This window comes from Plectropomus leopardus, chromosome 8 (assembly GCF_008729295.1).
Source record: "Plectropomus leopardus isolate mb chromosome 8, YSFRI_Pleo_2.0, whole genome shotgun sequence".
Lineage (NCBI taxonomy): Eukaryota > Metazoa > Chordata > Actinopteri > Perciformes > Serranidae > Plectropomus > Plectropomus leopardus.
In genome coordinates, this window is record NC_056470.1 from 23,751,290 (window position 1) to 23,764,270 (window position 12,981).

A 12,981-nucleotide genomic window follows, 5' to 3' on the forward strand; every position below is an offset into this window, starting at 1 on the left:
TGAAAATAAGAAACACTGTGTTTTTGTGACCTTAGCATGAGGTGTTATTATCAGCAGAGGGAGCTGGTCCTTGTCCACGGAGTCCGCCATGTTGCGCTGCCATGTTTCTACAGTAGACCAGAACAAACAAACCAAACATTGGCTGCAGATAGAGATATTCACCTTTACATGTTGGCCACTGTATTTATCAGCCCCTCCACAACAAGATTGTCAGAAAAACTTTTGATACTGAAAACTGCTTTTTCAGTGTGTTTACCAGTTTAAATTTGTTGTGTTTGTTTTGGAGATGACGAGACCTCTGTGGATAATTCAATGAAAACCTCCTGAATGTCAGGACCTTAAGTTATCAAAGAAAAATGGCGAGCATATGTTAGCAGGTGCTGGGTTAGGGTCCTGTCTCCAGCATGCCAAATGGCTTTTGAGAAAAACTGATTTATTATATGAAACTGCTTTATTTACTGTTTTTATAGGTTTAAGTCACATGGTCTGTTTGTTTTGGAGAGGAAGAGAGTTTTGCGGATATTTCAGCTCCTGGTAAAAATCTCCCGAACAATGAACACTAAAGGAATTCTTACTGGTAGAAGTTTCAGCTGGATGCAATCTGTAATCCTCACAGCTAGATATCATTAAACCCTACACATTGTTCCTTTAAATTAAGTAAGGAAACCTGGAATGTGAGAAACAAGCTGATTGTTTGTAGTTATTTATGATGATACTGAATCTTGGATCTGTCATATTAATTCGCTTGTCACAGTCTCCAATTCTCCCCAAATTGTCAGTGTGAGGTTTTTTCTCCCCCAGTCTGCCAGTGCCAGAGCTCTGCTGAGCTTTCACCATCGCTCTAGTTTAGCTGGCCAAAGACAATGACAGCAGGGCTGGACGACTGGCAGCTGAATGGAATGAGCTTACAGAGCTAAAGACAAGGACGTATGTGTTTGTGTGCGTGTTTGTATGTATTTATACAAGGGTAAGAGCGAGGGTGACACAGTTCCAGTGATGCCATTGACCATGTGGCCGTTTGTAATTCACCTCTGACAGTATTGTGACATTTCTGAGAAAGATGCTGAGTCACTGAGGCTGTGGATCCCAGCTGTCACGGACTCCTGTTAATCACTGATAATCGCTGATGTGTTTCTGTGGTGGACAGGGCTTAAATACAACAAAATACATCCATCCGCTACCATGTTAAGCTGAGGAGAAAGTAAAGGGAACATTTCTCCAAGAGAGTAACCAAAGTATCACATTTTACAATTGTCATAAGCAAACACTGTTTAATGTTTCAGTGTTGGGGGCTTGCTCTTTTTGTAGCAGTTTGGTGCACTGTCAGAGAAGTATAATGTGGTAAAAGAAAGTAATTTGGGTCTTGACTGGAAAGTCTTCATACAAAGACCCATCTGGGGATGTTTTGCGTCATCACCTTATCAAGGTGGAACGACAAGCCTTGCTTAAATTAAACAAAGATGCAAGACTGCTCACACATCAACACACCAAGTCTGACAATAAACCTTTGTCCTCTAAAGACTCCTGAAAGAGGATTTAGTTTGAATATAAAACCATAGGCAATCAAGAAAACATCCAATCCAGCATCGGGATCAGCCTGGGGATGAAGGAGGGGATTTATAGACACAGAGGGAGGGATGGGCACTGGGGTCGGGACAAGGCTTCAGCTTCAGGACAGGATTAACTTAGGTTTACCCCTGTACTCACCAGCTCTTAAACAACAGCACAGGGCTCCATCATAATCAATTACACTTAACCGTGACTGCCAGAAAATGCTACTGACTATCTCAGTGCGAGTGTGAATACATGCATGCATAATCCAGAATGCATATATACTTGATTAGGTGACATGTTTATGCGTGACTATTCACTTTCTAAGGTCACAGTTCATATCACATAAAACTTTATACTGTTGATAGCAAACCATTTTTATTTATTCCTGCAGGGAAAGAGGGAAAGAACAGAAACAATTAATTAGATTACGTCAATAAAGGGATGGATGTTCAGTCATATTAAATAAGACTTTGCAATATTTATGTGTGTGTGTGTGCGTGTGTGTGTGTGTGTGTGTGTGTGTGTGTGTGTGTGTTTGTATGTATGTATGTATGTGTGTGCATGTATATGTATTCTGTTACTTATTATTTTTAGTTACTACAAGCAGATTTTTCTTAATGTCATATTTTCAGGGATGAGTTTTAGTTTAGAATATGCAACATAATTGTGAATTATGTAACTTCCTATCCTTTCATCACTGTTCAGTTGCAGTTAGTAAAAACTTGGGCTGTCCTGAATGACAGCTTTTGGGCATCAAAACTTCAGTGATAAATATCCTTGATTAATTGAAGCTTTGACACACGTGGGAGGGTTAATTTCATTAGTGCACCTAAAATATGGTGACAATTAGTCTCTGTGTTAATGTGAGGTCAAAGATTATAACCACAATAGCTAGAAATAAAGAATAGGTTCCAGACACTGGACGTTTTCGGCATCTTGGTAACAGATCTATAAGCATGCCATATGTAGTCGAACTGTCCGAGTTTCAGCAGCACTGGACACTGATTGTAATAATAATTATATTTCATACATAAAAAGCAGCTCAAAAGTGATGTACATGCGAGAGTGCTAATATTTAAAACTTCACAATGTATAGAAATATTTATATATAAAAATTAAGTAATTAAAATAAAATCATTATACTGAACATGGATACCATAACTCTGGAAATATGTTGCAGACAGGCCAGAGGTGGAAAACAAATAAAAGAAATAGAAAGAAAAAAGAGGTATTAAACAAAAAAAGTATAAACCGTAAAAACACATAAATAGCGTAAAACACATTTTTAAGAAATAAATATAGAAATCAATAACTATAATATGCAATAAAAATAAATAGAAATTGGAATTAGTTGAAAGCAAGAGCAAAACAATGTCATTGATTCCCATGGCAATGATCGAATCTTTGAAGCATTCGGGTCAGCTGTAGTGAAAATACCAAGTTGAAGCTGTGTTATTATTAGTATGAAAGGCCCTGCCAATGGTTGACAGCACAATATCTCAACAGCCACAGGCAGCAGCCAGTTAGCAGGTGACTGAACCTGTTCAACACCTGCTCTCTCTCTTTGGCAGGCTACAGTCACATTGCACTGATGGGCATCACTATATTAACACAGAGCCTCTGAATTAAGCACATCCGTATCTGCTGGTCTGAATCTTCCTATTGATCAGAAAATATAAAACAAGGTCAGATATAAGATCAGCTTGTGGAGAAAGTAAAATAATCCTTTATGTTAATAAATGAACCTTTTCTTTGCAGTGAAAGTGTGGCCATTGTTAAAGCTATGTTCTACCTGCAAGGAGCTCTATGCTCGTGTCCCCCACTGTAAAACTGAACAGCTGATTGTATTCATACGAATGTGAATGAGGCCTGTCTCAGCTTCATTTGCATAGATTACACTCTTGGACTTACAAGAAGTGTGTGTATGTCAGTGTGTGTTCCTGTCCATCCAACTTTATGTTACACTTCATGACCTCACAGTGTAGCTGAAAGAGTGTAGTTTGAGTGTGTAGCTGTCCCTCCTCAGGGCTCTGAATGTTCCTGCCTGTCGCTTGTTTTGCTGCTCTCAATGGGAGCAGCTATTGATGCTGCAGGGAGGCTCAGGCTGCCTGCCTGTCTGTCTGTGGGTCTATCTCTGAGGTGATCACTGCTCCACCAATAAGCTTCCTTCTTGAGGAAGACAGCTTGTGTGTTATCAGGTGTCCACACTGTTGGTTTGAGTCAGTCAGGCAGTGTGCAAGGCTGCAGGATGCATTTGCGCACTATATTCTGTGTTTGTGACACTGCATGCTGTTTCTAGTGCGGAAACCATCGTGTCTTGATACCGCCACAGGATAAGGAGGGGATGTCTTTGGAGATACTAAATGAGCCCCTGAAGGGACCTGCACACAAAGTTGTGCTAAACAACATCATGCATGTACTGTACGCACAGCATGTTCGCAGCTCAGAGTGAAAATGATTATTGATGGAGAACAGAATGATAGATGAAATGCCTGATTGTTTGAGAATCTTGAGGTCAGTAAGGGTTGAAGTTTTGAATCTCAAAAATGACTCTGAGTTTCTGTCTTTGTGCTCCCTCCATCCATTCTCATTCCTCTCAGGTCATCCACAAGACTCAGTCACGCTAGGCCGACAGTTGGGCTGATGGTAGGTGGGTTTTTCTTCTTCTGGTGTGAGTCATTATCTCTCTCTGTCTCTCACTGCTCTATCTCTGCATCCTTTCCTTTTCCTCCTGTGCCTTTCTGACTTCTATTTTTTTGCCTGCATGTACCTGCTTACTTTCAAATTCATTTTTGCCTTGTTTTTCGACTGTTACATGATGCTAATAAACCTGGGTCCAGCTTATTTTCCTTAATTGCTTTGAATTTGTTCATGAAATACTGGCCTGTTTGAATGTAGAATGATTCAGAGGCCTGGCATATCTAGCATGGAGGCAGGCTGTCTCATACCATCCTCTGCCAATGATAGCGTTTATCCTACATTATTTTTAAATTACAATCACATATTCATTTTGGTGCTAGGCTTGGGCGGTATATAATATTTTATACCTTCATACCTTCCTAAATTTCACCTGGGTATACGATATGTGACGGTAAAAGTCTGTGTCATGATGCTCTCTCGTAGTGTGCTACTTACTTTTAGCTTTTCAGACTAAGAAATATACAAAAATAACCCACAAAATTTTAAGAAAAACAATATTCTTGCACCCATTGTCCTTATTAGACAGATAATTATAACTGTACACCTTTTGAATTAAACTTTCTTGCAGTCACTGTAGCCTGATGAGGCTTACTTGCACAGTTAACATATCATAAAACACAATTCATTGAAACTCGACAGAAGTAAATTAAAACTCATCCAAACTATCTTGGTTACTTTTGCTAGTAATCTAGTAAGCTCCGGTTTGATCAAAATTAATCCTTAATTCACCGAGATAGATAAAACATGCCGGTATTCCCTACAGTCTCTGCCATTGCTGGCTACCACTAGGTGTTGTGGTTTCTTTTAGCTTAACTGCATTTTCCACTAGGAGAGGCCGAGCTCTGGTACTCTTGTGCTGTGCACTACATACAATGAGTATAATAAAATAGGAGCGCCTGTCTTTATTTATTGAAAAACACACCTTCAGGATTTCTAAATACCCTGGTATACCGTATTACGGTGAAACTGCTCAAGTCTGTGTGGTGCTTTTATGCAGATTAATGCTATGCCGCCTGCAGACTGTAAAACTCCAGTCTGATTACTGTGCACTCACACTTTCTACCATTTGCATGAAATTTCAAAGATGCAAATGGCTGCGAATTGAAAATGAAAATTAGTGATTCTATGCCACTGGATTTAGGCAACATTCCAGCCTCTCATAATCCATCTCCTCTCTCTCTGTGCTAGACCAGCATGGCTACTTGTTCCTGAATCAAAGATGCATGCTCCCTCTTTGGATTCATCCATCTGACCACCACTGAACTGATCTACCCCTCCATCAGACAGTCCCATCTCCACTTCCACTGTACTCTGTTGTTTTCTAGTTGTCTCGCCTTCAGTCATTGTCCTCGTCTGACCCTCCGCATGTCTTTCAGATAGAGAGGGAAGTATTAGCTGACTGTGTGATAGGACAGTTCCTCCCTGTTATTCATGAGAAGTCAGGAGGACCACATGCAGCAGAGGGATGACAGTCAAAAGGAGTCAGGGGGGGTGGGCCCCATTTCAGGTCATGGAGCTAGAAGAGGCGCAGGAGGCCCGGGGTTGAGGAGGGCCTCATCCCAGTCAGAGCACCCCTCCTTCAGTAAGATGAGCCAAAACGCCAGGGAGAGCATGGGGGTTTTTGGCCAGGGACTGAAACAGCTGTTCCAGCAGCAGCGTAAACGCCTCTCCCTCTCTCGCTCCACCATCCCGTCTTCATCTTCCTCCTCGTCTTCCTCCGTAGTGTCAGCAGGTGGCACCTCCCCCTCCGCCCCTGAGAACGCCTCAGGGCCCTGCTGTCCTGAATCTGACCACCTCTCTGCTCCTGTGGTTCCCTCCGCAGCTGGCCAGGGCTCAGCCACTGTGGGCATGATGAGGCGTGGGACGAGCCTGCAGAGCCGCCGCAGCAAAGGCTCGGGATCTGGGAGTGGAGAGCGCGATCCTCTCCTAAGAGGTAGCCCCCAGGCCCCACACCGCCGCAACACCCACGATCCACAGCAGCACACCAGCCGCCCACGCTCCTCTTCCACCACTGACACCACTCCCAGCAGCCCCACACCTGGATATACTGGAGGCGATGTGGTGCTGTCATCGGGGTACCAGTCCACAGAAGAGACAGACAGGGTAAGGGACAGCAGCAGTGAATTATATTACAACTACACAGGCTGATCAATGTTACCCTTTTACTGGTGCCAGGCCTTGTTTTGTCAGTGAACCGTCAGTCAGAAGCTGAGGTTCACCTTGCTGCTGATGTAACATTTATTGGCTGTGAATGCTAAGAGAAGGTCTGCTGTCAGATACCTACGGGGCAGTTTGCTAACAAATAAGACACACAAGCAGTGTCAAAGGATAGGACACAACTTTTCAAGTCTGTCTTAAAGCAATAGTGCCCAAATGAAGGCTAATACAGGTTTCCCTCACTTTAATCATTCCTCCTGTTTAGGGCTGTACTTGCCTCAGAAATATGTCTGTCAAATTGGATTTGGATGGTAAATACAAATATTCAATTTGTTCCTTATTCCAGACACTGTCGTATCAAGTTGCTGAGAACTGTAAATTCACTGCTTCTAAGCAGAAGGCAGAAGATAATGTTATCTCAGAGTCTGACTGGGCAAAGCCTTTCTTCCTCTAGGCAGCTGCCTCCATCTCACTCAGAGTCCGAGTCCGTAACTTCCTGTACCAGAGAGCAGTGTAAAAAGCAAGCAACACTCACTCTGGAGCTTAATCTGGGCACAAAAACATCCATAGAAGTACATTTTGGTGTCAGTTTCAACGTCAAAGGTCAGAGAACAGTTAAACTTTACAAAACAGCATGGACAGAGGTCTGTGAAAACTTTAGGGTGGCTATTTCTCTTTTTATGTCTCTTACCTTTTCAGTCTCTTTTTCAAACTTGTTACGAATTCATTTGGATCGATGTTTTAGCGCTGCTCAGGAGGACATGGACTGTTATTTGTGTTGGCGCATCATTGCATCTCGCTGGTTAAGGAGCTGAAATTAGCGCATTCACTTGAGCGTTGTGTTTCCATCAATGCGTTGGTCGCCAGAGGCGATAAATGCCCATGACTGCTGCATTGTCGTTTGACCCTGGTGTGAATGCAGATTGTACACTCTCCCATTGCATAAAACAGCCAGATGTTAGTGAGAGGTTTTTTTTGTGCAGTGGAAGTGAGGCTTAAGAGATCCCTTCCTATAATGCCTTTAATGTAAGTGATGGGGACAAACACCACAGTCCTCATTCTGTGCAAAAATGCTTTCCAAAGTTAATCTGAAGCTAATACGAGTTTTCGGCAGTCTGAGTAAGTCAAATCAAATGCCAGTCAAATGTCAAAAGCTTTTTTAGTATTTAGTTTTTCTTTGTGTTACTGAATGACAGGAGGAATGAAAAAACACGTATTAAATGTGCATATAGCCGCCTGAAAAAATGGAAAAATTGTGAATCTGTCTTTTAAAAGTGATTTTAAAGCCCCCCAGGCTTTGAAGAAATGCTGCAGTCCTGTGCTTGGGTAAGCATTGGTTTATGTAGTAGTCTGTAGTCTGTTTGAAAAACATTTGATTGCCATAGACCACAGTGTGTTTCTGTGTGTGTGTGTGTGTGTGTGTGTGTGAGTGTATTGGTTAAACCTCACAGCCCTTCACAATCTCATCTTTTTAGCTCAGGTTCTGATTTGTAACCACCTTACCACCAGACTTCAGTTAGTCCTGTCTGCCACCAGAGGTCACTGTCAGATCAGCTAACCTGCTGTGAGCAGCACTAGGCTTGGTTCATGTGGAGGTTGTGTTTGCATTATGAGCTCATGTTTGTTGAAGACAAGACTTGTCTTTGGGTTAATGAAATAAGCCATGCCAAGGACTCAGTATCAGTGTGTCACAGATGGAGTGATGGTTGTTTCTCAGTCCAGCAATGGGCAGAAAGTCTAGACCAGTAGGCGTTTATACTTAAGATAACTGACAGCTTCAATCTGTGTGCTTAATTTAAAATTCTCCTTTTCTTCATCCTCGAAATCAGCTCCCCTTCAGTCCCGTGTGAGTGACCTCACCTGGGATGACGGGGCAGAGCTCAGAGCCAGACATCTGTGCTCCATTAGTCCTGCTGCTGTGATAGACGACCATCAACCTTTCTGTGACTCGCCCTTGGCGGAGATGATAACCTGTCTCGCTCATCTCTAGCTAACAACACAGCCCTGTCTCAGTATGGCAACACAGCAATGTCATTCAGGTCATCCAAGCAGTCACCGTGGTTACCCTGAAACTTGCAGCCTAGAACTACGCCCTGCTTGGGTTGCCATAGTAACAATGTGGTCGACCTTGGAGGTGTGTGACATCCTGCTGTTAGTGGAGGTCGATGGCTGCATAGCTTGTCTTCATTTGAGTGTGTGTATGGATTTTTTTTCTTTCCCTTTTTTCTTTTCTTTTTTTCAGCAGTTTCCCCCCAGTGCTCCCCTCGCCTTTTCTTCCTCTTTCTCTCTCCTTCCTTCCCTTGTCCCCCTCCCTGTGTCCCTGGAGAGAGTTAGTATAGACAGTCAGCTGGTCCCTCCTCCTCCTCCTCCTCGACCTCCTCCTCCTCCTCCTCCTCCACCTCCTCCTTCTCTTCCTCACCCCACCCTTCGGCTCATTGACAGGAAGCAACCTTGCCTCGTCCTCGATGAGTGAGAGAGAGCCGGCTGTGTGTGATGCATGGTGTGTGAATGTGTGAGAAGAGGATGTGGAGGTGTGTATACATGTGTGGCTGGAAGACCTCATTTTTTCTGTGTTGCAAATAGTTTGTGTGTCTGTGTGTGTGTGTGTGTGTGTGTGTGTGTGTGTGTGTGTGTGTGTGTGTGTGTGTGTGTGTGTTCTGGAAATCATTTGATAGCCATGTGGTGTGAGCATCTTGTGTGAGTGACTGTCTGTGAGAGACAGAGCTCAGGGGATCACTGTGAATATGAGTAGAGGGCAACACAGCTGAGCTGTCTTTATCTCTGCTTGCTCTCCCTCCCTTTTTTCACCTCCCTCTTTCTCTCTCTCTCTCTCTCTCTCTCTTCTCACTTTTGTTTGCATAGTAGAGGAAAGCACTGTGGACTAGAAATGTGTGTGCTCATGGATGTTTGGAGAGGAGGGTAGCCTGTGTACCCTCAATGTGTGTGTGTGTGTGTGTGTGTGTGTGTGTGTGTGTGTTTGTGTGAATGTAAAATGTACTATGTGAGGCATTGTGTACTTTGGAGGGATATCAGTGGAGAGGAGTAGAGCAGGGGTTCCAGCTGTGGGTACCTCAGTCAGTCAGTCAGGATGGTGCAGCGCTTCAGTCTTCGTAGACAGTACTCCAAGGTAAGCTCAAACTCACAGCCTTGTCTATACTTATGTATGGTATACTTAATATGTCTGTGTCTTCCCGTCTCAGCTCCATTCAGGCAAAAGGCGCAGTTGCCTCGAATCTTTGCTGGTGGTAAAACCTTGTGGTATAGTTTTGCATGTCTTTTTGCATATTTCTGTCTTCCAGCTATTTGGTTATGTGTCAAGAGTTTGTGCAATGTGCTGCTTGATTAGCTCTTTGTTCAGGACAGCAGACAAAATAGTAAAGATTGACTCTTTTGTCAGCTGCAGAAACAATGTACACACTGCGGAGAAAACATTGTTTGCACAGTTTCTGCATATCAACTGTTTTTTTGGTTACAGAGATTTTCCTCCGAGTTTCTGTTTACTTTCATGTAGTTTGATCCATACAGTAACTTGAGTGGTCCGTTTTTGCACTTTATCTCAACTTTTGTTAAACTATAACTTGTGCCATAGCAGTAAGAGCAGCAGATCGATTGAAGTAGCTGTCACCAGAGGATGTAATTATTGGTAAACATTACGATTGATTATTGCTGATTGGGGAGCACTTATGACCCATTTTCAATAAAAGGCAAGTTAAATGTGCTCTAAAAGTGTCCATGGGTTTGATATAGCTATCCCCAGGGGGTAGTGCTGTTAAAGAGAGTAGAGGGGTTGTTTTATAACTCAGCATTAGGTCTGTTGAGAGCCTGCTGTTCTGCAGCTGGTGCTCAGCCTGTGGGATTAATTACAATTAGCTCCTGTTTAATTGATTGACTGACTACACCCTCCCTGTTCATCTTCAGCTGGGAGTAATGGTGGATATTTATATGCCTGGAAGCATCAACATGCACATGCACAAATGGGCAAACAGAAGCAGACTGGAGGGCCTGATCCCAGACTGGTGGAGGCTGATCTAGTCTCTCTTGTAGGGATGGAGATAAAATAGGAGTAAAAACAGATTGAGGAAGTGCAGGGCTGCAAGGTGTAAAACTTTTAGTGTCAGGATGGAAAACTTGCTTTAGACAGGAGATGGGGAAAGAACCAGGGAGGAGGCTCTAGTGGGAAATGAGCTACTGAGTTGAGATGAAACAGAAGCCAAGCCTTGAGGCTAGTCCTCTCATACCACAGATTTTTTTGTTAGAGAGAGAGACTGAAGCTGTGTTTGTCTTTGGAGAACATAACCTCCTCTAGGGCCCGTCTGGAAAGGTTCACTGACCTTGGCTAGATGACCCCATGTCTTTCCCCCAGGCCTCATCTCCACATTTCCACCTGTCTCCCTGCGCCTCCTTTGTCTTTCTTTGTCTATCACCATATTTTGGTTTCCATGTTAGAGATAGCATCCTATGCAGACCTGAACGCAACAATGTAGTTTGATGTTAAATGTCTGCATTATGTTTTATTTATTTTGAGCTCAGTATCTTGAGCAGTGCAATATATTTTACATTTTGATGTTAATTTATCGTTATCTTGTTTTCATAATTACAACTTCTTGAAGTGAACTTATTGCATTGAATGACATAGATTAATAAATAGTGAAAAATATTTAAAATACATGGTAATTAAACAGGTTATTTAGTAGATAATGTGTGGAAAAGTACTGAATCACACATAAGAGTGTCTGGGATTTGTCTCCAGTGGTTATGTTCACAAAGTTTTCTAGCACAAAAAATTCATTATTCATCATAATTCTAAGGAAATTCTTGGAATTATGTTTTCTAAAAATAAAAGTTAAGACTTGGTCCTAGCAAAGATAAAAGTTATTCACAAAGCATCTTAGCCCTCATGTTAAAAACTGTCATGAGTAAGGAGGACTTTTAAGGTGCTAAAGAAATATTGGTAGGAGAAATATTCTCCAAAAGCTGGATGACAGTGAGTTAATGAAACACTCTAGATTAGATGGTGCAGGGATTTTGTTTGTGGTCGACCTCAATAGAGATTTGTCCACATCTCCTACCCAACACAGTAACGATATAACGCCAGAAATTAAAGTGATCACATTATTAAGATGTTTGAAAAGGGAGAAATGTTAGCGTTACATCAGTTTGATCACACAAAAAGCTCTTTTATAGTCTCATATCGTGACTCAGTTCAATACATTTTCACTTGGTGTGCACACATTGCAGGCTCACAGAAGGCAGTGGCTGTGACAACCAATCACATCTGTTAAAACAATGCTTCATACCTAACAACGGGGTCAAGCTCAACTCCTCACTGAGATAAAAGTTTCTGTCCCTTCTTTATTCACTGGAGCTCTAAGAATTTTCCTAAATCACTCCCAAGCTAGGACTCCTTGCTATAAACGTTTATGCGAAGTAAGGAGCTCTCTCAGGGCGGTCTCAGAATGTCTGAAGTGCCCAAGATTAATTTTATCGGGCAGCATGGTGTTGCAATGTATAGCCTCACAATACCTTTGAGGTTTGAACCTGCTGGCCGGCTGGGGCCCTTTTCAATGTGGCATTTGTATGTTCTCCCCGCACTAGTGTGGGTTTTCTTTAGCTTCCTCCCACAGTCAAAATACATGCAGGTTAGGTTAATTGGAGACTCTAAACTGCCTATAGTAGGTGGGAATGTCACTGTGAATGGTTGTCTGTCTGTGTCAGCCTTGTGATAGTCTGGTGACCTGTACAGGTTATAACTGCCTCTTGCCCAATTTCCACTAAGCCTCCAGCCCACCCACGACCCTTAACAGGATGAGTGTTTTCAGATAATGGATGGATGAATGAATGTATATCTGTAATGTGAAATCAAATCAAAACATTGACATTGTGCCATTAATCTGGCTTATCCTTAGAGAATGAAAGAGTTCCATTATGCCAGTGTTTAAAACCTAGTTAGCATCATTAATGAGAGCAACATCATATGAGATCAAGTTAGTAAAAAGAGATGAGAAAAATGCTATGTTATATCATAAGGTAACTAATTTAATTAATTTGATCATGTTTGTATTGGCCATAGGATTGTGTCACTGGCTGTGTATAAAGATGGACAGCATGACAGCTCCCCTAAAGTAAAGCCAAAACATTTTGATCCTTCTGGCTGGCTGCAGTATAGGTCATAAAGCCCGTCCCCAACAACAATCCCCAAAATGGTTTCTGCCATTTTAGGTTGCTCGTATTGCGCGGATGTTTGTTCAAATATTTGTTTTTCTTGTAAGATTGCTTTTAATTAGTTATTGATGCTATAAAAGGGGCCGTGTGACATCATGATTGACAGCTTTGTGTGCCACTCTGTGTGCCGCAATCTATTGCACTGCATGTGATTGGGTCGACGATCACTGCTGCGCCTACTCTGGCTCTAAATAACATCCAAGATAACAGTGCCCGATAATTTGGCGTCATTTTCATGCAGTGGGAGGAAGTGGAGACAGGTTTTCCATCTTTATATAGTCTATTGATTGAACACACAATATAATAGATTTGGATTTGAATATGGGTTAATGAAATGTAATACATTTA

General features: G+C 42.3%; 1 protein-coding gene across 8 annotated transcripts in view; it reads left to right on the forward strand.

Moving 5' to 3' along the window:
- tmcc1a (transmembrane and coiled-coil domain family 1a) overlaps positions 1-12,981 on the forward strand; it is a 52,021-nt gene that overhangs the window by 8,769 nt on the left and 30,271 nt on the right. Inside the window, exons 3-4 of one of the 8 annotated variants that reach the window (XM_042491593.1) lie at positions 4,155-4,204; positions 5,448-6,357. In XM_042491593.1, coding sequence (XP_042347527.1) covers positions 5,686-6,357 — 672 coding nt within the window. In that variant the 5' untranslated portion in view covers positions 4,155-4,204; positions 5,448-5,685. Of the gene's footprint in view, positions 1-4,154; positions 4,205-5,442; positions 6,358-9,293; positions 9,539-12,981 lie in introns of those variants that run through there. The other 7 variants (XM_042491595.1, XM_042491596.1, XM_042491591.1 and 4 more) reach the window with 7 other exon arrangements.